We start from the raw sequence: 23,361 nt of genomic DNA, 5'->3' as shown, positions 1-23,361 counted from the left end.
CCAGGTGTGAAAACCTTTTTGCATCTTACCCAAAAAGACTCGTGGTTGTATTAGATCAAAAGGGTGCTTCTACTACATACAGAGCAAAGGGTCTGAATACTTGGGACCATGTGATATTTCAGTTTTTCTTTTTTAATAAATCTGCAAAAATGTCAACAATTCTGTGTTTTTCTGTCAATATGGGGTGCTGTGTGTACATTAATGAGGAAAAAAATGAACTTAAATGATTTTAGAAAATGGCTGCAATATAACAAAGAGCGGAACATTTAAGGGGATCTGAATACTTTCCGTTCCCACTATGTGTGTGTGTATGTATGTGTGTGTGTGTGTGTGTATATATATATATATATATATATAATATATATATATATATATATGTACACACTGAGCAAGATTATAAACGCAACACTTGTGTTTGCTCCTATTTATCATGAGCTGAACTTAAAGATCTCAGATTTTTTTTTCTATGTACACAAAAGGCCTATTTCTCTCAAATATTGTTCACAAATCTGTCTAAATCTGTGTTAGAAAGCACTTCTCCTTTGCCGATATAATCCATCCACCTCACAGGTGTGGCATATCAAGATGCTGATTAGACAGCATGATTATTGCACAGGTGTGCCTTAGGCTGGTCACAATAAAAGGCCACTCTAAAATGTGCAGTTTTATCATACAGCACAATGCCACAGATGTCACAAGTTTTAAGGGAGAATGCAATTGGCAAGTTGATTGCAGGAAACACGTATATACACAAACACGTATATACTGTATATAGTCTCAGCTTACAGTGGCCAGGCTAATCCTGTGTGCCAAGATTGACTAGCTCAGGGCATTCGCAGGAGTGATATCATCCTCCAATGGCCTATGAAGATGGCTGAAACCCGGCACACAGGAGACGATACCGGCAAGGCAGCATTGGGAAAGTGAGTATCGTCCCTTTAGTTCCGCTTTAAAACAAACACTATTATGCTGAAATACTTACATTTAAACAGGATTGGGCTGCATCAAGACATTGACCAGCAAATGCTTTCTAGTTCCTTTCTTTTTTTTTTTTTTTTTTTAACAATCACTGCCCATGTGAGAACAGTATTTGTGTAAGGGAGTTGCACTGATTTGCTGTCTTTGCCTGAACTGTTCATCAATGCCTCTGACTCGCATTGCTCCTGAATGGAGCCCAGTTTTGCTAAATGGTAAGCATTTCATGCATGCTAGTGTTTTCCTTTTCAATGATTTTTATTAAAGAATTTTCAACAACAGTATATTGATGATAGTATTAGTTTTAGATGGAAAGAAAACTGGGAGGGTGGAGAACTAAACTTTCATCCTTCCCTTTTCTGCAGAAAATGAGAATATAATCTAGCCCAGGGCTCAAAATTTCAAATCCTGAGCTACTAGCGAGGTCTCAAAGGTTACTCGCCACCAGTTGCCCCATCCAACCCCTACCCTGCCCACCCCTAAACATGCCCTCAAAAATTATCTCATGAAATTACATTTAAATGTTTTATGCAGAATTAAGTTATAAAAATAGATATTAACAACAACTTTTTGCGTGTCTGCCAATGCAGCCTGCCCGTGTCTGCCAATGTGCAGCCTACCTGTGCAGGGGAAGAGAGAGGAGAGCCGCCGCCTGGATGATCAGAGCGCAGGGAACATAACAGCTTTCATTTCAATAGCTGTGTGTTACCTGCCGCGTGCCGTCAAATACAGCCCCTCCCCCTTGTCCGGGGAACTGTGATAGACACATCACCCAACCCAGGATTGGACGGGTGATCTGTCTATCAAAGTGCCCGAACAAAGAGGAGGCGGCTTTATGTGTATCCGTGGGACAGCGGAGCATGGTGGGGAACACACAGCTATTGAAATGAAAGCTGTTATGTTCCTGGCGCTCTGATCATCCATGCTTGCTCCCCCCTCCTGCTACCAGGCAGCCATAGCTCACCTGCCCTCAAAATCCACTCACAAAATGCGAGCAGGCGAGTGGAATTATAAAAAAAAGCTTCCAAAAGTTTTTATAGATTCGGGTAGTTAGCATTTCATTAAAAATAACATTAGATTTTATAAAACCTATCAAATATAAGATAACTGATGGAGATGGGCGTTACCAAAAAATCCAGACCAATATTCTTTCAGATGTTATTGACCTAAAACCATGGTTCCTGCTTACACATGCACTGCCCCAGAGGAATTTTTTCAAATTAATTGCAAATTTAGTTTTGCTGTATGAGCAATATAAGTAGGCAGAAGAGGGAGGTGCATGGCACAACTTTTCTCAGTAGCAGCTTCTGTTAACTCTAACGCCCCGTACACACGGTCGGATTTTCCGACGGAAAATGTGTGATAGGACCTTGTTGTCGGAAATTCCGACCGTGTGTGGACTCCATCACACATTTTCCATTGGAATTTCCAACACAAAGTTTGAGAGCTTGCTATAAAATTTTCCAACAACAAAATCCGTTTTCGGAAATTCCGATCGTGTGTACACAAATCCGATGCACAAAGTGCCACGCGTGCTCAGAATAAATTAAGAGACGAAAGCTATTGGCTACTGCCTCCCGTTTATAGTCCCAACGTACGTGTTTTACATCACCGCGTTTAGAATGATTGGATTTTCCGACAACTTTGTTTGACCGTGTGTATGCAAGACAAGTTTGAGCCAACATCCGTCGGAAAAAATCCTAGGATTTTGATGTCGGAATGTCCGATCAATGTCCGACCGTGTGTACAGGGCATTACAGAGCAGGAAGAGAGATTCTCAGAACAGTATCCGGTGACTATGAAGGAGGCAGGGAACATTTTATTGAAAAAAATATATATTTTTTTTAATAGGCTTATGATGGTAATATGAGTAATATAATTGGCTGAGAGGCAAAAGGGGCAAGTGAGAGGCTCAACTTTTCTCATTAGGAGCAGCTGCTGTTAACTCCCACAGCGCTGGGATACAGCTGTTCAAGGCAGTATCTGGTTGCTATGAAAAAGGCACTAGATAGAGAATTTTTACAAGAAGCAGCTGCCTGCAGGTAATGGGATACACGCCATTGCACATAACTAATGTGTTTGGTGCTATATCCCAAAAAAAAAAAAAATTGAGCTTTTTTTTTTTTTTCTTTTTTTTTATAACAAAAATGTTATACTTACCTTCTCTGTGTGTGTTGGTTTTGCACAGAGCAGCTTGGATCCTCCTCTTCTCAGGTCCCTCTTTGCTGCTCCTAGCCTCTCCCTCGTTCGAGTGCCCCTCAGCCAGCAGCTTGCAACAGGGGGCACCCAAGCCGAGTCAGAGCTCCGTGTATCTATTTAGACAAGGAGCTGGACCTGGCGCCGCCCCCCTCTACTGTGATTGGATGACTTTGACAGCCGCAGGAGCAAATGGGCGCCTGCTCTGTCTCAGCCAATCAGGAGGCGTGTCCTGGATGGCTGAGGGGATCGTGCCCTTCACTGGAGAGAAGGGGCTCAGGTAGGTAATTGGGGGGTGCTGGGGGGGGGCTGCTACACGCAGAATGTTTTTTTATCTTGATGCATAGAATGCATTAAGGTAAAAAAAAACTTCTGCCTTTACAACACCTTTAACCACTTGGCACTTAAACCCCCTTCGTAGTGCTCTCACATTTTGAATGACAATTACTCAGTCATGCAACACTGTACCCATATGAAAATTTCTGTCCTTTTTTCACACAAATAGAGCTTTCTTTTGGTGGTATTTAATTACCACTGGGTTTTTTTATTTTTTGCGATATAAAAGAAAAAAGACTGAAAATTCTGTAAAAGAAAAAAAAAAAATTTTCTTCGTTTGTTATAAAACTTTTCAAATTAGTAATTTTTATTCATAAATTTTGGCCAAAATTTATACTTAATTTAATTTATACTGGTTAAAATAATCCAAAGCGGTGTATATTATTTGGTCTTTGTGAAAGTTATAGAGTCCACAAGCTATGGTGCCAATCTCTGAAAATTGATCACACCTGAAGTACTGACAGCCTCAATCTCATTTCTTGAGACCCTAACAAGCCAGGAAAGTACAAATACCAGTACGCCCCAAATGACCCCTTTTTGGAAAGTAGACATTCCAAGGTATTTAGTAAGAGGTATGTTGAAATTTTTGCCCACAATTCTTTGCAAAATCCAGATTTTTTTTTTTCCACAAAATCGTCATATTAGCAGGTTATTTCTCACACACAGCATATGCATACCACAAATGACACCCCAAAACACATTCTGCTACTCCTCTTGAGTATGGCGATACCACATGGGTGAGCACCAGGATAATGGAAACCCCCCAAAAATTACCCCTTTTTGGAAAGAAAACACCCCAACATATAATCTATGAGGCATAATGAGTCTTTTGAACATGTAATTTTTTTCTACACGTTTTTGGAAAATGTGGAAAGAAAATGAAAATGCATTTTTTTTTTTTTTTTTTTTTAAACAAAGTTGTCCATTTATACAATATTTCTAACACATAGCATATACATGCCAAAAATTACACTCCAAAATGGATTCTCCTACTCCTGAGTATGGAAATACCACGTTGGAGACTTTTCTACAGCCTGGCCACATACAGAGGCACAACATGCAGGGAGCAGCATCAGGTGTTCTAGGTGCATACATTTATCAAATCTAATTTGACTACCTATTACACTTTTGTGAGGCACTGTAGTGGCATGGATGAGCCGTGGATGGGGATGGCTGAGTATGGTTGAGTATGGATGGGATGACTGAGCTTGAATGAGAATGGATGGGATGGCTGAGCATGGATGGATGAGTATTGCTGAGTGTGGATGACTGAGCATGGATGGATAAGTATTGCTGAGTGTGGATGACTGAGGATGGATGAGTATTGCTGAGTGTGGATGACTGAGCATGGATGGATGAGTATTGCTGAGTGTGGATGGATGGATGGGTATTGCTGAGTGTGGATGGCTAAGTATGGATGGATGACTATTGCTGAGTATGGATAGCTGAGCATGGATGAGTATGACAGGGATGGCTGAGCATGGATGGGTGGATGGGTATTGCTGAGTGTGGATGGCTAAGTATGTATGGATGAATAGCTGAGCATGGATGAGTATTACTGAGGATGGATAAGTATGACAGGGATGGCTGAGCATGGATGGATGAGGCTGCAATGGGTACAGATCAGCACTGTGGGCACTACAGATCCAGCCCACAGCGATGCTGCAACCGATCTCTCCCCTCTCTGCTCACACTGTACCGGGTGGTACAGAGAGGGGAGAGAGGAACCAGACATGATGCGGTTTGTTTACAAGTGATCGCTCTGTCATTTGATGGAGCGATCACGTGGTAAATGACCGCTGTCAGCGGCCATTTACCGTGATGCAGACCTGGCGGACACGGATACTCCCATGTGGGTGCCCCAGGGGGCGCACGGGACTGCGATTCTGGGAGGACGTCAATGTATGCCCTCCCAGAGTTATCGAGCCATTCGGCTATAGTGCAGTTGTTAAGTGATTAAAGAGGAACTGCAGTCTGCTCACATAATTTGTAATAAAAACATCTTTGCCATTCTGAAGATTCCCTCCAACCACTTTGCATGTTTTATATACTGCGATTCTGTACTTGCCAAATATGCTGCAGAAATCTCCCTCCACTGAGTCTGGCTGCAACCATTTTAACTGTGGGCAGCCAAAGCTGCTGCCTGTACACTTCCTAGATTTACTTAGAGACACAGAGGCACACCTGCAGCTCTCATTGGTCCCCTTATGACTCATCTCCCCTCTCGGCAAACTCTTGCGAGAGTGAGAGAGCGGTGCATGATGTCATAAGCCTAGGCTTTTTACCAGACAAGAAACAGGAAGTGGGCTGTATAAGGTATTTACTGGCAGAAAAAAATGTTTTACTATCCAAAGTTAAAACAAAAAGGGCAGAGGATTTAATAGATAGATGAAAAAGTAAATGAAGTTCCACTTTAATATTTAAATACAGCACATCATCTGTTTTCACTTAAACTTGCTAAGCCTAAAGTGGAAATAAAGGTGCAAAGCAGAACTGAGAATACAAAGCTGTGACCGTAATACACATGTAAATAGATCTTTATTTGGAGGGTACCACACATGCAAATCTCTTTAGGCCATGAAGATTGATTTAGTATAATGTTTGTAGTTACTGTATGTCTAATGTTCTATTTTTGATTTTCTTATCATACTAGGATTTATTTCTCAATGTAAATTTATCATGCTTCACTTTAAGCAGCTTGATAAAACAAGTCAAATCTGCATATAAATATATTAACCCCTAAAAAATATCATGCTTTTTGCATGGATGGCTTGTAACGTGTGAATAAATATTCATCAAGATGAATATGGCTTTCTGTGAAGAGGACCCCGCATCAATATATAAGTAACCACAGTTTCTTAAAGGATAAGTTCACCTTTTGGAAAAAAAAAGAAATGCATAAGGTAAAAGAATATGCATTTATTATTATTTTTTTTTCTATGGAGCCTTCAGAGCATTGCACCCGGGATCCGCAAATCTTGGGTGCAATGTCAGGTTCCTGTAGGTTGTCAGGATAGCTGTCTGCCTGTACCTCGGATATGGGTAGGCAGTTACTTGAGAGCAGCAAGATTAATAAACTTACAGAGCTCTCACCTGCGCCCTCACAGTTCATTGAGAACTACAAGCAATGGCTGACGGTACTTGTAGTCTATTCGTTCACATGGAACTGTGAGTGGAATTCACGACCGTGTGGGTGGAGCCCCGCATGGCCGCACTTTTTTCAAATTGTGACAGCAAGTGAGGGGAGAGGATCCCCCACCCGCTGTCACAGGGAAGAGGGAGGGATCGGGGTTCATGCTGAAAATGTTGCACCCTTTAATACACGTGTAACGTGTTCAGAAAGGTGAACTTAGCCTTTAATTATACATTGCAGTACACAGGATCTTACTTTTTACCACGTGTTATGTGCAGCTACCTTCAGGTCTAAATAACCCCTTTCACCCTCAACAAGTCCCTTAAAGTGGCTGTAAACCTCATATGCATAATTTCTCAAAGACATGCACCATTTCATAGCTTGTTCAATAGAAATCCATGGTCCATGGGCATGTCTACACACCGCAGCTTGGAAGGTGGAGTCGTGACATCACTGTCCCCACCTCCCAGCTCTACACTCACGCACTAGTGCTTGCTTAGCAGCATGCACGCTGTTGGAGGCATGCGCGCACACTTTAATTTTTATTGAACGGTTTATGAAATAGTGCATGTCTTTGAAAACGAATGTATATGAGGGTTACAGCAACTTGAAACTAAACAGACTTCCACTGAGGCTGAGTCTTGCAGGAGACACGCACCCTTCACTCATGCTCGTGCATGAGTCTCCTTCACGTGTCTGTCAATCAAAAGAGAGTGGCGACACATTTTTTGCACGTGTCAAAATTTTTTGCAGTGGCAAAGCGGGGAGGATTACAGATGACAGGCTGCTCATATGCCTGCCAGACTGTGCACAAATTAGTTGTGCTGCTTTGCTGACTTAGCATAAATGTTCAGTTTATTTTGTTATCTGGTTTTACAACTACGTTAAGCCCAGTACACACAATCATTTCTTTTTTCGTTCTAATCAGCAGGCTGAACGTTAAAAAAAAAAATCTGAAGAGTTCAGGAGGAGAACCTGTACTAACAATCTGATGTTATTACACCAATCTTCCCCGCTGAACTATTGCGTTCTGCCAGGGGGGTGGCCCCCACCCACACATCATTTTAGCTCTCAGCCATTTTCTGAGAGTGCTGATTGGATGCCAATTGGCAAACCTTTTTCGGTTATGCTCCTTTGACAGAAGCCGGACCAGTTGCCGTAAACATGGGCCGAATGACGCCCGTTTTTTATTGAACCGGCCGATACCGATTGATATTTGGCCTGTGCATACAGCCCTTTAGGTGAAGAGCGTCTTCTACTTAGAAAGGCTTACCTGTTTATGTTGATTTTTTTGTTTGTTTTCTCAATATTTTTTTTTCATCAAGTTCCTAGCTGCACCATAGCCACTGTGGCTTTCCTTCAACTGCTTTCTTGATTGTTTGACTTCTCGGCTGAGCCTTAGGGGAAACTGCACCTGTACCCCATCTGCAAGAGGATGCAGGGCTGACCTGTAAAGTCACTTTAACACTGGCTCCTGCGTGGGTGCTCACCTTGGTTTGGGGTGCTGAGTTAGCCACTGGGGGCTATACAGGGCCAGGGCTGTGAACTGCCTTCAGTGGAGCCTTATCCCTGAAGCTCCCTTCAGGGGTATTCCCATTGTGGAGGGCAACATCAGGATAGGGCTAGTCCTTTTCATCCTGCCCAGAGTGGAAGACATCTGGCGCAGTAGGTTGATCAGGGCTTGTGCCCTAATCTAACTAATCTATCTAGTGTGCTGGCTCCAACACAGAGCGGCTTTCTATGGGGGCGTACCATTGTACGCATCCCTATCAGTGTATAATGGCTTTGTCTCAACCCCCTAAATGCCACTTTTGCTGGACAGCTTGATCTGTTGAGGCTAGGTTCACACCTGTGTGGGCCGCAGTTTGCGTGGGCACGAGAGCCTATTCATTTGAATGGGCTGCCATGCCCTGTGACACGCAGGATATTTTTGAAATTGCAGTCCACGCTGTAACCGAGGTTCCCAGTACGGGTATGATTTTCAGTGCGGGTGGTATGCCATTAGGATTTAATGACACCCGTCTGAAGGTCCCACATTTCTTCTTTGTGTGGGTGGTTGTGGCTGCCAGTATTTCTGTGGGTCCTGCAGCGGCACCACCTGCATAGATGTGCAGGTGGTGCCGAAGGCTAGGTTCACACATATCCAGTGCGAATTTCCCCACCGTTTTTGTAAACCTCAGTCATGAAATATGAACAAAGCATATCCCTCTTTAGTGTGTACTTGTCTCAGTAAAAGCACTAAGGGATTGATTTACTAAAGGGAAATAGACTGTGCACTTTGCAAAGTACAGTTGCTCCAGAGCTTAGTAAATGAGGTACCATTTCACTTTACAAAGAATACCTAATCACATGCAAGTGACAGCCTCATCTTTGTTCCTGTGTGAAGGGGGGGGTTTGTCCCTGCTCTCCTCACTGAGCTCTGCAGAGTGTAACTTTAGCTCTCTGCCTCCTTTTATCTGAAATCTCAGACAAGATTTAAAATTCAGCACTTTGAACAGATGTAGAGAAGAAAGGAAGGTAGATAGACAGGTACAGCTTATGTGGTAGGATTTGTTAAATCTCTGTGTATCACCCGAGGGCAGTTACTGCGTATAAGTAAGAGTTTACAACCACTTAAATCATTTGCCCCCAGAATAACTTGGCAACTATCTTTACAGTGCAGGGGGGGGAACCACTGCTGGGTTTTTTTTTCCCTTTTTCTTTATCTTTTTAATTTTCCTTGCATTCCTTTAATGTAAAGTTCACTTGAAATATATTATAGAAACCATATTTACACATTCTTTAAACATTTTTACAAGCTGTGGCCAGCAATTTGACCAAAGGTATGCCGCAACCACTGAATTTTAATTCTGAAAATTTATTGGTAAAAAATAGTTTTTCACATTAGTGATGTTGTGGTGTTTTTGCATTGCAAATATCTTTATAGTTACATAGTAAATTTGAATAAAGACACCAGTCCATCCAGTTCAACCTGAGTGAGTGTGGGTACGTGTCTACAATTGTCGCTATCCCGGTACATTGTCTCATTAAGATGCTCATCTATTATATATTTAAGGTACCCATATAGCGATGTCAATTTTAAGCAGCGATCCACACATACATTGCACACTCACATCGGTCCCTACTATCAAGGAGCCCACGATCCAAGGTCCCCAACTCACATTTCTGTACTAGGGGCAATTTTGGACAGAAGTCAATTAACCTACCATCATATCTTTGGAGTGTGGGATGAAACCGGAGTACCCGGAGGAAACCCACGCAGGTACAGGGAGAACATGCAAACTCCAGGCAGGTAGTGTCGTGGTTGGGATTCGAACTAGCGACCCTTTTTACTGCCTAATTGAGAATACTAACCATTACTCCACTGTGCTGCCCACAAAACTTGAAGTGGCCCTCTTGCATATGGTGGAGGGCTATGTAAACTGCCAAAAAGTATTAAATGGTTCTTCTAGCTTACTGAAATAACAGATATCTTATGTATTTGTTGGTGCAGAGGAGAAAAAAAAAACACACACAATCTTGAAGGTAATCTGTGGTTTCCCTCAAAAAGCAGAGGGATGAGTAGAACTGAAAGTTCAGTTGCAAAGTGGAATGGGCGTGTAAGAGCAGTCTAAATAATTACTATTACATTTCTTGTTTTTCTGCGGCTAAGAGTATGATCACAAAACCTCCAGGTGCTCAATCACCTTTTACAATATGTTTGAGCAGTGAGCTCTTTACTGTAAAAATAACGGACTTATGCTGTTAGAGCTCATCATTTTGAAAATGGTTCAAACTTTTAGCTCACATATTGCATTTGACCCATGCATACTCCCACAACATGGACCAATAATTGTTCCTTTTTTTGCATATTATAATTTTTAAAGTGACACTAAAGCTACATTTTTTTTTTTTAAATAAACATATACCTCCACTGTGCAGCTCATTTTGCACAGAGTGGCCCCGATCCTGGTCTTCTGGGGTCCCTCGGTGGCTCTCTCGGCTTCTCCCCGCTTCAGATAACCCCCTGGGAGAAGCGCTCTCCTGGCGGTTTACCTTGCGGGCGCGCTCCATAGGCGCCAAATGCAGGACTCGGCCCCGGCGGCCGCGTCATTGGATTTGATTGACAGCTGCGGGAGCCAATGGCTGCGCTGCTATCAGTCTATCCAATCAACAGCTGAGAACCCCAGGCAGAGAGACGGCTCGTCCCTGTGGGACAAGTTCGAGAGTTCAAGTAAGTAAAAGGGGGGGGCTGGGTGTCTGTCACTGACAGGTGTTTTTTCACCTTAATGCATAGGATACATTAGACCCCTTTCACGCTGGGGCGGTTTGCAGGCGTTATTGCGCTAAAAATACCACCTGCAAACCGACCCAAAACAGCCGCTGCTGTTTGTTCAGTGTGAAAGCCCGAGGGCTTTCACACTGAAGCGGTGCGCTGACAGGAGAAGAAAAAAAACTCCTGCAAGCCGCATCTTTGGAGCGGTGAAGGAGCAGTGTATTCACCGCTCCTAAACCGCTCCTGCCCATTGAAATCAATGGGGCAGCACGGCTATACTGCGGCTATAGCCGCGCTATGCGAGCGGTTTTAACCCTTTTTAGGCCGCCAGCGGGGGTTAAAACCGCACCGCTAGCGGCCGAATACCGCCGCAAAAACGACGGTAAAACAGCGCTAAAAATAGCGATGTTTTACCACCGACGCCCCCACCGCCCCAGTGTGAAAGGGGCCTTAAGGTGAAAAAACACTTACTTTTGCAACCCCTTTAAGGTTCCCTGACTGCACATACATTTCTACCCAAGTTGAGATTTAACAACATTCATTTTAATGCTAAGCACTACCTGTCATTCAGTGATCAAATGCATAAATCTAGGGCTTAGAATCAGGAAGGGGTGTAGCTTAATCACTAGTCGGGCAGAAGGTGAGGTCCCACGTGTACAGCCTTGTCCTTGAATCTGATACAAGGATTAATTTCAAGACTAGTGCAGGCACTGCAAGGTGTCTGAAATTTAGCATTGTTACTTTTAAGGTTTACCTTATGGCTCAGTCCTCTCAAAGCTAATGTTTCTGATGGGGGTTTATCTACATGTTTAGTTACTAGGTCGGGCTATAACCCCAATTCCAAAAAAGTTGGGACACTGTGTAAAAAACAGAGTTGCAAATCTCATAAACCCAAAAATTCACAGTAAAAAATACCAGTACATCAAATGTTTAAACTTGAGAAAATAATTTTAAGACAAAAAGGTAATTTTGAAATTACTTTGTGAATAAATTATAGCTTTATAAGACTTGCAAAGCAATGCATTCTGTTTTAAATGTCTATTTTACAAAGCGTCCCAACTTTTTTGAGATTGGGGTTGTACTTGTTACAAAATTTTTAGGCAGGCGTGAAGAAATGCTTTAAAGTAAGAATGTGTTCAAAAATATAAGTTTTAAAAGTTTGTATTTTGTATATTGATAAAAATAAAGTGAATGAACAGAAGAAAAATGTAAATCAAATCAGTATTTGATGTGACGACCCTTTGGCTTCAAACCACCATCAGTTTTTGAAGGAACTATCGGCAGATAGGATGTTGGATAAACATCTTGGAGAACTATCCACAGATCCTCTGTGGATGTGAGCTGCCTCAAATCCTTCTGTCTCTTCATGTAATCCCAGACAGACTTGATGTTGAGATCAGGGCTCTGTGGGGACCAAACCACCACTTTCAGGACTTGTTCTTTACACTGAAGATAGTTCTTAATGACATTGGCTGTATGTTTGGGGTCGTTATGCTGCTGCAGAATAAATTTGGGACAAAAAAGAAAAACTCCTCCCTGATTATATAGCATGATAAGTATCTGCGTGTATTTCTCACCATTGGTCAGGCAACGTTGAGGACCGTAGACGCAGTGGTCGGCCAAGGAAACTTAATGAACTTAAGGAAAGTTGTCCAGCAATGCCATCAGCACAGAACTGGTGGAAACTGGAGGTACACCCATCTACTGTCCAGAGAAGTCTGGCCACAAGTGATCTTCATGGAAGAATTGCTTCCGAAAAGTAATTACACATAATGCAGCAAAAACAGCAAGATGGGACCTAGGAGTGAGATTGAATGGTGGAGATAAGAGCTTGGAATTCCTCTGGGGAATGAGAAATTCTGAAATGCTTTGCGAGCTGGCATAATATACCTATACGCCAGCTGCTTAAGGTTAACATTTTCTAGTGAGGGTATATAAAGACATATGTTATTGTAATGGAATTTTTGTTCTATTCTATGTAACATGCTGAGTAGGAGCCCTCTTGACCACCAGGCTCACACTGGCAGCCATCTAGCAGCAGACTGCACTAAAGCTTTGTAAATCCATTTTGTCTATACATATGTTGAGTAGTGTTTACAATAAAACTATGGGGTTGATTTACTGAAGGCAAATCTACTGTGCACTGCAAGTGCACTTGCTCTAGAGCTTAGTAAATTAGGTAAAACTTCACTTTGCAAAGAATAATCAATCACATGCAAGGAAAATAAAAAACAGCATTTTTGTTTGTACATGATTGGATGATCGAAACCAGCAGATCTTCTCCTCATTTCAAAGCTTACCCTCAGTTCTAGAGAAGATGCACTTAAAGTGCACTTGCAACGCATTGCCTGTAGTAAATCAACCTCTGTGTGTAGTGCAGATCATTGAGGATTTGTTTAAAAATACACAATCACAAGTATGATCCTGAGTAGACATTACAACCTTTATCCAATTTGCAAAATATTTTTTTTGTTTGATGTTCAATCTATTCACATCAAATTTAACCCTGATTTTGGAAAAGCCATAGCAGCATTGGTTATACACTTGTTTTTTTATGAAGTCGTCATTAAATAAATCTTGCTTATTCCTTTTGTTGAAGGGACATGTATCTAGAGATTATACTGGAGTAGATGTGCTACATCCTTTTTTTTTAACTCCATATCCAACTTTCATTTTTTGTCAGCTGCATCCTGATCTGCCAAAAAATGCAGACCTTCATCCCATAGGTCATGCTTGCTTAATTACAGTAAACTACAAGTTAATCTGCTGCCTCGTTTCTAGGTAAGAGTTGTTGATTAGAGAGGAACAGATTTTTTTTTTATATCCGGAAGCATGCATGTGGGTGTCAGAGATTAGTGAGTTGCTCGTGGTCTCCCTTGCTTTGGTTGCTGATGAAGTTTGCAGCACACACCCGTGACCACTTCCCATTTTGTTTTGGTTTTTGTTTTTTTGTTTTTTCTGTAATAGTATTTCACATATACACTTAAATTAATACCTGACGATCTGTAGCTTTGTTGGCAGGCTTGTGACCTTTTTATGCTTGCAGAACTAGTATACTTTTAACCTTCTTTTGGAAAACTGTTAACATGTTCAGTTTTGGCTAGGCAGGAATTTGCAATACAGAGATTTATAAGGTGTAGACAAGAGGTGAACACCTGTGTATAAGAACCCTGGGTAAGCCACCACTATTACTTTTTGTTGTAACCAAACTGCTATATGCGTGATTAGCTTTTCGGTATGTCTTGGTAACTAGAACACTGTTGTTCATATTACAGTCCAACAAAATAGTAAGTTTAAATCCTCTGCTAAGATTAGTAATGCTCTGGCTGCATCGTATGGTTCTTTTGCAGTTAAGGAGAAGATGGGCAGAAGTCTTTCTGCTTTTTATTGTTGGGGAAAAGGTAAGCATTGTTTCGTGTGAGTTTATTTTTCAAGACAAGACTGCCAGGTTGAAGCGATACAGCTGCTTGATCGGTTCTACGGTGCTTTCATATGTGCTCCTGGTAGCTGAGCACCAAAAGAAAACATCTGGGGAGTGGGAAGAGACAGGAATGCCTGTTTCTCCTGTGAAGGTTCTGGGTTAGGAGCCATCCGTTACTGGCTAGGAGAACCAGACTTTGTCAAGACTTTTGGTCTTATATTCTGGTTGACCTAAATGTTTTGCACGGCATTACCCTATGGAGGAGGAGTTCCTTCAAAAGTGGAACATCCATATTGTGACCTGGCTATTTCCTGTCCTGTTAAGGACATTTCCGTGTTTAAAAACCCGGTGGACAAAAAGCAAGAACAACTGCCATTGTGACTATCTACCAGACCCTACCTGTCTGGTCCAAGGTTTTGTCTAGGGATCCTGGATCTTCTATCCTTGCAGATCCTCCTGTTCTACATCAACTGGAGCTCATGCCTGTATCCCTCCTCTAAGATGCGCCAGAAGATCTCATATGTCAAGTATCCTTTGGCTCAAATGCAGGCCTGCGGAGCATAATTGCAAGAAATGCGTTTTGCTAATGCCTTTGACGGGGAATGCCTCCTTGGCAAATCCCTGGATAACTTTATTGAGGTGGTCACCAAGGAGAAGAGTACCCTTTTGCCCCAGAAAAAAGGGAAATATTCATATGGGATATCCACTACTCCTGAGGGCTTTCTCTCAGGCCTCCCAAGTCAACAGCAAAGCCTTGAACTTCATGAGCAGGTCCTGCTCACAATGATGGCGTTTAGAGTGGGGGGAATATAAGTTGGTTTTTGCACCATCTAGTCCCAGATCATTTCAGACATTTGGGTCCAGGATATTGTATCTAGAGGCTACAGGCTAGAATTTCAGTCTCTGCCTCCACCAAGCTTCATACTGTCAAACCTGCCAGCATCCCTGCAAAGGTTGGGAGACCTTCATTCTGCTCTGGCACAATCCACTCTCTCAAGGAGTCATAAACATTGCCCCAGAAAACGAGAGGTTCCAAGATTTTTATTCAAGCCTGCTTACCAACCCCAATTCAAAACGGGCCTATGTCCCATACTGGATTTAAAAGTTCTCCACACCACCTTCTGGGTGCAGAATTTCTGCACGGAATCTGCCAGATCAGTCGTTCCTTCCCTCCAGCTGGGCGACCTTTTGACCTCTCTGGACATCAAGGATGCCTACTTACATGCACGTCCCCATCTTCCTCCTGCATCAGTGTTGCCCTCATTTGGCTGTAGGCAAGCAACATTACTAATTTGTTGCCCTTCTCTTTAGCCAGTTCACTGCACCTCGGGTCTTCACCAAGGAGCTAGCTGTCGTTCTTGCTCTACTGCATTCTCAGGGCATTATCATAGGGAGCTACCTGGATGACAACAGACTGCTGACCCTACAAAGATTCAGGTGGATCCTAAATCTCCAGAAATCACAGATGGATGCCATCAGTCTGGGGTGAAGTCCTAGATACCTCTTTGATACAAAGGACTTGGTTGTTGGAGGTAGCTTGTCTCTTGATTAATATTTCTGGAACTCAGGGAGATTTGGTTATCCCTTCAACTCTGGATCTCTCCTCTGTGAGGTCATTCAGCTAGAGTTACAGTATCTCACAAGAACACCCCTCACATTTTTCTAAATATTTTATTATATCTTTTCATGTGACAACACTGAAGAAATGGCACTTTGCTGCAATGTAAAGTAGTGAGTGTACAGTTTGTATAACAGTGTAAATCTACTGTCCCCTCAAAATTACGCAATTCCTCAATTTACTCATTATTATCTAAACCGCTGGCAACAAAAGTGAGTCACTGGAAGTTCAACATGGCACCTCATAGCAAAGAACTCTCCGAGGATCTGAAAAAAAGAATTTGTTGCTCTGCATAAAGATGGCCTAGGCCAGTGATGGCGAACCTTGACACCACAGATTTTTTGGAACTACATTTCCCATGATGCTCAACTACACTCTACACTGCAGACTGCATGAGTATCATGGGAAATATAGTTCCAAAACATCCGGAGTGCCAAGGTTCCCCATCACTGGCCTAGGCTATAAGAAGATTGCCAAGACCATACAGCGGTTTAGCAGGACAGGTTCCACTCAGAACAGGCCTCGCCATGGTCAGCCAAAGAAGTTAAGTGCACGTGCTCATTGTCATATCCAGAGGTTGTCTTTGGGAAATAGATGTACAAGTCCTGCCAGCATTGCTGCACAGATTGAAGGGGTGGGCGGGTCAGCCTGTCAGTGCCCAGACCATACGCCACACACTGCATCATATTGGTCTACATGGCTGTCGTCCCAGAAGGAAGCCTCTTCTAAAGATGATGCACAAGAAAACCTGCAAACAGTTTGCTGAAGACAAGCAGACTAAGGACATGAATTACTGGAACCATGTCCTGTGGTCTGATGAGACCAAGATGAACTTAATTGGTTTAGATGGTGTCAAGCGTGTGTGGAGGAAACCAGGTGAGGAGTACAAAGACAAGTGTGTCTTGCCTACAGTCAAGCATGGTGGTGGGAGTGTCATGGCCATCTAGCTAAAGGAAGGCCCGTAGATGTGGTGTATCTGGATTTTGCAAAAGCATTTGACACAGTTCCCCATAAAGGTTTACTGTACAAAATAAGGTCCATTGGAAAGGACCATAGGGTGAGTACATGGATTGATAACTGGCTACAAGGGTGAGTTCAGAGGGCGGTGATAAATGAGGAGTACTCCGAATGGTGAGGGGTGGGTAGCGGGGTCCCCCAGGGTTCTGTGCTGGCACCAATCCTATTTAATTTGTTCATAAACGACCTGGAGGATGGGATAAACAGTTCAATCTCTGTATTTGCGGACGATACTAAGCTAAGCAGGGCAATAACTTCTCCGCAGGATGTGGAAACCTTGCAAAAAGATCTGAACAAATTAATGGGGTGGGCAACTACATGGCAAATGAGGTTCAATGTAGAAAAATGTAAAATAATGCATTTGGGTGCAAAAATATCTATACACTGGGGGGGAGAACTTCTGGGGGAATCTAGGATGGAAAAGGACCTGGGGGTCCTAGTAGATGATTGGCTCAGCAATGTCATGCAATGCCACGCTGCTGCTAACAAAGCAAATAGAACATTGGCATGCATTAAAAAGGGGATCAACTCCAGAGATAAAACGATAATTCTCCCGCTCTACAAGACTGGTCCGGCTGCACCTAGAGTATGCTGTCCAATTCTGGGCACCAGTCCTCAGGAAGTATGTACTGGAAATGGAGCGAGTACAAAGAAGGGCAACAAAGCTAATAAAGGGTCTGGAGGATATTAGGTATGAGGAAAGGTTGCGAGCAGTGAACTTATTCTCTCTGGAGAAGAGACGCTTGAGAGGGGATATAATTTCAATATACAAATGCCATACTGGTGAACCCACAATAGGGATAAAACTTTTTTGCAGAAGGGAGTTTACCAAGACTCGTGGCCACTCATTAAAATTAAAAGAAAAGTTGTTTAACCATAAACTACGTAGAGGGTTCTTTACTGTAAGAGTGGCAGGGATGTAAAATTCCCTTACACAGGTGGTGGTCTCAGCGGGGGGCATTGATAGTTTCAAGAAACTATTAGATAAGCACCTGAACGACCGCAACTTACAGGGATATACAATGTAATACTGACATATAATCACGCACATAGGTTGGACTTGATGGACTTGTGTCTTTTTTTCAACCTCACCTACTATGGAACTATGGTCTGAGGCTGCATGAGTGCTGCCAGCACTGGGGAACTACAGTTCCTTGAGGAAACCATGAATGCCAACATGTACTGTGACATATTGAAGCAGAGCATGAGCCCCTCCCTTCGAAGACTAGGTCGCAGGGCAGTATTCCAACATAAGGACCCCAAACACACCTCCAATTGACCACTGCCTTGCTAAAGAAGCTGAGGGTAAAGGTGAAAGGACTGGCCAAGCATGTCTCCAGACCTAAACCCTATTAAGCATCTGTGGGGCATCCTCAAACAGAAGGTGGAAGAGCGCAAGGTCTCTAACATCCACCAGCTCTGTGATGTCATTGTGGAAGAAGACTCCAGTGGCAACCTGTGAAGCTCTGGTGAACTCCATGCCCAAGAGGGTTAAGGCCGTGCTGGAAAATAATTGTGGCCACACAAAATATTCACACTTTGGTCCAATTTGGACATTTTCACTTAGGGGTGTACTCACTTTTGGTGCCAGCGGTTTAGACATTAATGGTTGTTGTGTTGAGTTATTTTGAGGGGACAGCAAATTTACACTGTTGTACTAACTGTACACTCAGTACTTTACATTGTAGCAAAGTGTCATTTCTTCAGTGATGTCACATGAAAAGATTTAATAACATATTTACAAAAATGTGAGGGGTGTACTCACTTTTGTGAGATACTGTAAGTCTGTCAGGGCCACATCAACCCTCAGGGAAGAACCAGACGTTGCTTAAAAGAGAATCAGCTTTTGTACAGTGCATTTCAGCCCTGTCCGCCATGCATTTCCCAAGTATGGTTTATTGGCAGATGGATTGCCTCATTTGCCAATGACTAGGCACCAGGGAATGTTCTCTTCACCTTGAGATGTTTTAAGACTTTTGTCACAGGTGGGGGTGCCAGATGTAGACCTGTTGGCTGTCTTCAGGTCAAGGAGACAGCCCTCTAATCTTTGCAGTAAATGCTCTGCTGAATCATTGGAAGCCTGATCTATGTCTTTGCTTCTCTGAAATTCCTTTGTCGACTGCTCCATAGGATTAAGATAGAAGGCATTCCTCTGATTCTTATCAAATCAAACTGGACCCACCGAATGTGCTACTCAGATATTGTTTGGTTCCTGACAGTCTCTCTGTGGGCTCTCCAAGCTCTTCCAGAACTTCTGTTGCAAGGGCCCGTTTACCACCCTGCTTCTCAGTTCTATGGCTTTCATGGCTTTAATTCCGTAATCCCTATGCTTTAAAAACCTAGGAAATCGACTTCTCACAAAGTCTACCATAGCACCTGGAAGACATATATTTCTTTTGAAGGGAGGCAAAACAAGGAAGACAAGGAAATTCAATGCAAGGAAGTTCTCTGTGGTAGAATTCTGTCTTTTCTCCAGTCTGGTCTGGATAAACGATTGGCCTGTAGTACTGTCTGGGTCAGATATTTAATATAGTGTTGTGCTTACACAACTTTTCAACAAACAGTACATAGAAGAAAACATAATTTCTGTAACAGTTATGCAAAGCCTCAGAGCTGCATTACGTGTAGAAAAGTGGCATCTTCACAGCTGTAAATATGAGTTTGGTTTGTGTGAACAATTGATTATCCTGTAAGTGACCTTTTTAGATCGAGTATGGTGACAGTGTGCCATCATGCTGGTTCGGTGGTTAACACCTCTCCTTTGAAACAAAGCCTTAAAGTTCCGTTCTCACAGTTTTTTTCAGTCTTCTTTTTTTTTTTCTTCTCACTCAAGCATATCTGATGTGTGTTATCGATGTGCCACAGTCACCCACCCTCTGAGGTCTGTTTATCTCTGGCCAAAAAATAGATACGTTTCCAGTCAGATATAAATAAGAACATTTTGAGTGTGTTTTGTGGGTAACAATTAATGCTGATTTATTTGTAAAGCCTGTATTTGTCTGCACATCCGCAGTAACATGTATATGTTTAAAGAATCCGCGCTTGGGTATAGGCTAGGCTGCGGCCTTCCCTGAGTTTGCCCCAATGAGGAGCACCAATAATGTGAAATTTAAATGTGTAGGTTAGGGATAAATGGAGCTTCCTCTGAACTGAAAGGTGATCTAGTGAATCGCTCTTCACAGGTGAATGTGCATTAAAGTGGAATGTCACCATAAAACTAAAACGGTGTTGTATGTTCTCACAAACTCCACCTATTGTAATGGTTGGAATTTATTAAACCCTAGGTAAAGTGCCGTTGTGCATTCATCAGTTTACTATGTGCATTACCACCAAACTTACCAACATCTACTATAAATATTTATAAATCAAATAAGGTCCACCTTATACACAAGTTAATAGCTACACTCAAAGTGATTAAATGAAGTTCACCTTATGCAAAGGTTTATGATCATACTTGGAGTGGTAAAAATGTTTTAGGTGCTTCACCAAGCACTGTGCAAAAACCAGAAAATAACAATAAAAAATAAGCAGTCCAGTATAAAAGTCATAACATAATCTTTCAAGTGACTTACGCAGTTTTCAAAGTGAATTGTGCTTGCATTTGGTTCCAATCCTTGTGCCAAAGTGATAAGGTGATTGTTGTGCTCCCCCTTGGGATCCCTACTCACCAGATCCTGGCACCCCTGCAGGGACAAAACGCATGTGGTGAGTGTGCAGCAGGCAGCCGGACCGATCGTTCCCTCCTGTAGCTCGTCCTAGGAAAGCCCGAGCCTGCAGGCCCTCAGGGGACAGTCTCTGATACCCTGTTATCATTGGGTCAGGGAGTAGTAGTTTCCTTCTTTGTGACCCCGATAGTTTGTCCTCATATAGAAAAGAAATGGGCTCCAATAGTGTAAATCCGGATAATACTTTTATGAAAAAAAACAAGTTTCTTAAAAACTAATTTCCATAGGTAGATGCGTGGTAGATACCAACCCGAATCCGCTTTTTAAAAGACGAGTGCTCTAGGTCAGCCTGCGTTCCACCGACCGGAGTCTCGCTAAAGCGGAAATGACGTGTGTGCGTAGCTCCGACTTATGTGTTTCGTCATAGGACATCGTCTGAGGTAGTGCCATCTTGGTACACCTCATGTCATTTATGGAGAGCAGCCATGTCGGATCTACCCCCTGTTGATTAGTTGCAAGTGGGCATTATAGAAGGTTACGCTAATCCCATTCGATTGATGTTTAAACCGAACACTGTTGATCCATAATTGCAATACTTTAATGCTCAGGAATATATTGAAATCCTAACTTATATTCCTAGGGGTCAGGACTAGATAATCTGCCGACTCAGGAGTAGATAATATCCTGCATTGCTGCTCACCCATTACACTCCCAGTGTTGACAAGTGAAACAGACATTCATTACAGAGTATATGGGCTATTTCAGCCCTGATATTTTTTAAAAAACGTAGATTCTTATTCGCTATGCTAAAACATATTCTCAACAGTGGCAAGCATATCCCTACTGTGCCTATCCCCAACATGGCCCTTTGCATAAATCCGTCCCACTGCTCTTATCCACCCCAGTGGTCGGATCGGGAATTGCTAGAAAATTCCTCTGGAGCCAGCCACCACCTATATTTACCCTATGATCCAGATATCACCTAGTAAACTCAGAAACTCCCAGATAAATAAGGGGGCTTTTGGGGGATCATAGGCTTATATAGGATACATGTAGAAGTGCTTAACCAAGCACAGTAAAAAAAACCATTACTGAATGCAGTATTAGTAAAACTCCTGCATTCCATAATTGGTTTGGAGCCTGCCACCCTTCACCACAGCTCGTCCACAACCCTATTAACCTAGTCCCCTTAGGGCAGCCAGACTCTTGCCACTAGAAAGGAAGTTCCCAGATGTACCTCCCCCTCTCCAATGTTCCTTAATATGATCTATTCCATAAAAAATCACCCCGAAGAGTCTCTATTGTGTACTTCATTGAAGTGTCGTGACACTTTCAACACATCTGCCATTTTCTTCTTTACAGCATCAACTACAAAAGGTGTCCCTTTAAGCACTGATTTAACTTTTGGGATTTTATTCTCACGTCCAATGCTGAATCTTTTGTGCCACTCAAACACACGCACACGAGACAGGCCGTCATTCCCATCTCTAGTAAGCATTTGAAAACATTCTGTTGGTGTTTTGTGCAATTTTACTAAAAATTTCAAATAGACACATTGTTCAACTTTTAAACTTAGCATTTTTTTGGCACACTACAGAATACACAACCAAACTAAATGGCGACTTACAATCAACTGAACGTCATAGAATGTTGCTGCTTGTCATGCAGGTTCAAACATGTTCAAGGTCACCACGCATGCAGTTATAATCGGTTTTGACTGCTTTGTTTACTAGGTGGGATCGCAGTCTCGTTATTTAATACACACACCTCGTATGTTGGGCAAGTGTAGGAATTCTATTCCTACTAACAAAAGGTAGGAATGCCTGTACCCATGTTTGTAACAGTCAGACTGTGCCGTCTTCTTTATAATAATTTAATATATAATAATTTAACTTTTGCACCTAGTGCTACCTAAGACTTGAGAAGAGAGCTATTGGTTGAGCAATAAAATGTTTACTGTTAATTGGGACTTTATGCTTAGTTATAATGAGGTGCTCTCGGAGAGATAATTATAATAAGAGGTCATATTAAAATATATTCTGCACCACAGTTTTCAGTGTGACTCTGACAGCTATATTTGAGTCGGACCAATTCTGTAACAAGAAGGTAATGCCAATATGAAGAAAGGAAAAGTAGTTGGGTTGGTAGACAATGTGCCATCTAAGTTTTTAAATGAAGTGTAACCTTAAAGTAATACATGCCCTAATGCTTAATATGCCACAACAGAACTGAATGTGCAAATTAGGACTTAAAAGCATAATTCAAAAGCTGTAAATTGTTCACATGTTCAGATATCATTTCTTAGCATGAAAAAATTGTTAAAGGATACTTTATAATTTTGTTGCTTTGGCTTTTAGCGGCCATTGCACTTTATGTGGTGTCATTAAAGGAAACCTGTTGCAAAGAAAATATAGGGCTACTGTTTGACTACCTTCCTACTAGAATCTTGGTTGCCTGGCTGTCTCTGGCCACAGTTTTTTTTCAACCATAGACCACACATGCAGATCAAAGTCAGAGTACAGTCCAAACTCCTGAACTGTATAGTTGTTTGAGTTCAGTGTCTCAGAATGTTAAGGCCATTGGATCAGCATGACAGCCAGGCAACTAGTATTTTTGTGGAGGAAACAGCAGCAGAAGATGCCTTGACATTCACTTAGTAGATGTTTCCATTAAATTAAGCCATTGCGAGTATCTTTTTGGGTCTTGCAGAGATGACAGAGGGACTGAAGGTTCTGATCGCCTGGT

General features: G+C 42.3%; 1 protein-coding gene across 4 annotated transcripts in view; it reads left to right on the top strand.

The window, feature by feature from the left end:
• The window catches only part of EPS15L1 (epidermal growth factor receptor pathway substrate 15 like 1), a 327,178-nt gene that overhangs the window by 269,290 nt on the left and 34,527 nt on the right, over window positions 1-23,361 (top strand). Inside the window, exon 23 of one of the 4 annotated variants that reach the window (XM_073592698.1) lies at window positions 12,483-12,712. The exons of the other annotated variants lie outside the window; for them this stretch is intronic. Within the exon in view, the coding sequence (XP_073448799.1) occupies window positions 12,483-12,658 (176 nt within the window). The 3' untranslated portion in view covers window positions 12,659-12,712. Of the gene's footprint in view, window positions 1-12,482; window positions 12,713-23,361 lie in introns of those variants that run through there. 4 annotated transcript variants of the gene reach the window in all.

This window comes from Aquarana catesbeiana, linkage group LG01 (assembly GCF_042186555.1).
Source record: "Aquarana catesbeiana isolate 2022-GZ linkage group LG01, ASM4218655v1, whole genome shotgun sequence".
NCBI classification, from domain to species: Eukaryota; Metazoa; Chordata; class Amphibia; order Anura; family Ranidae; genus Aquarana; species Aquarana catesbeiana.
Note: the sequence above shows the minus strand (reverse complement) of the source record. Positions and strands in the feature narration are given on the sequence as shown.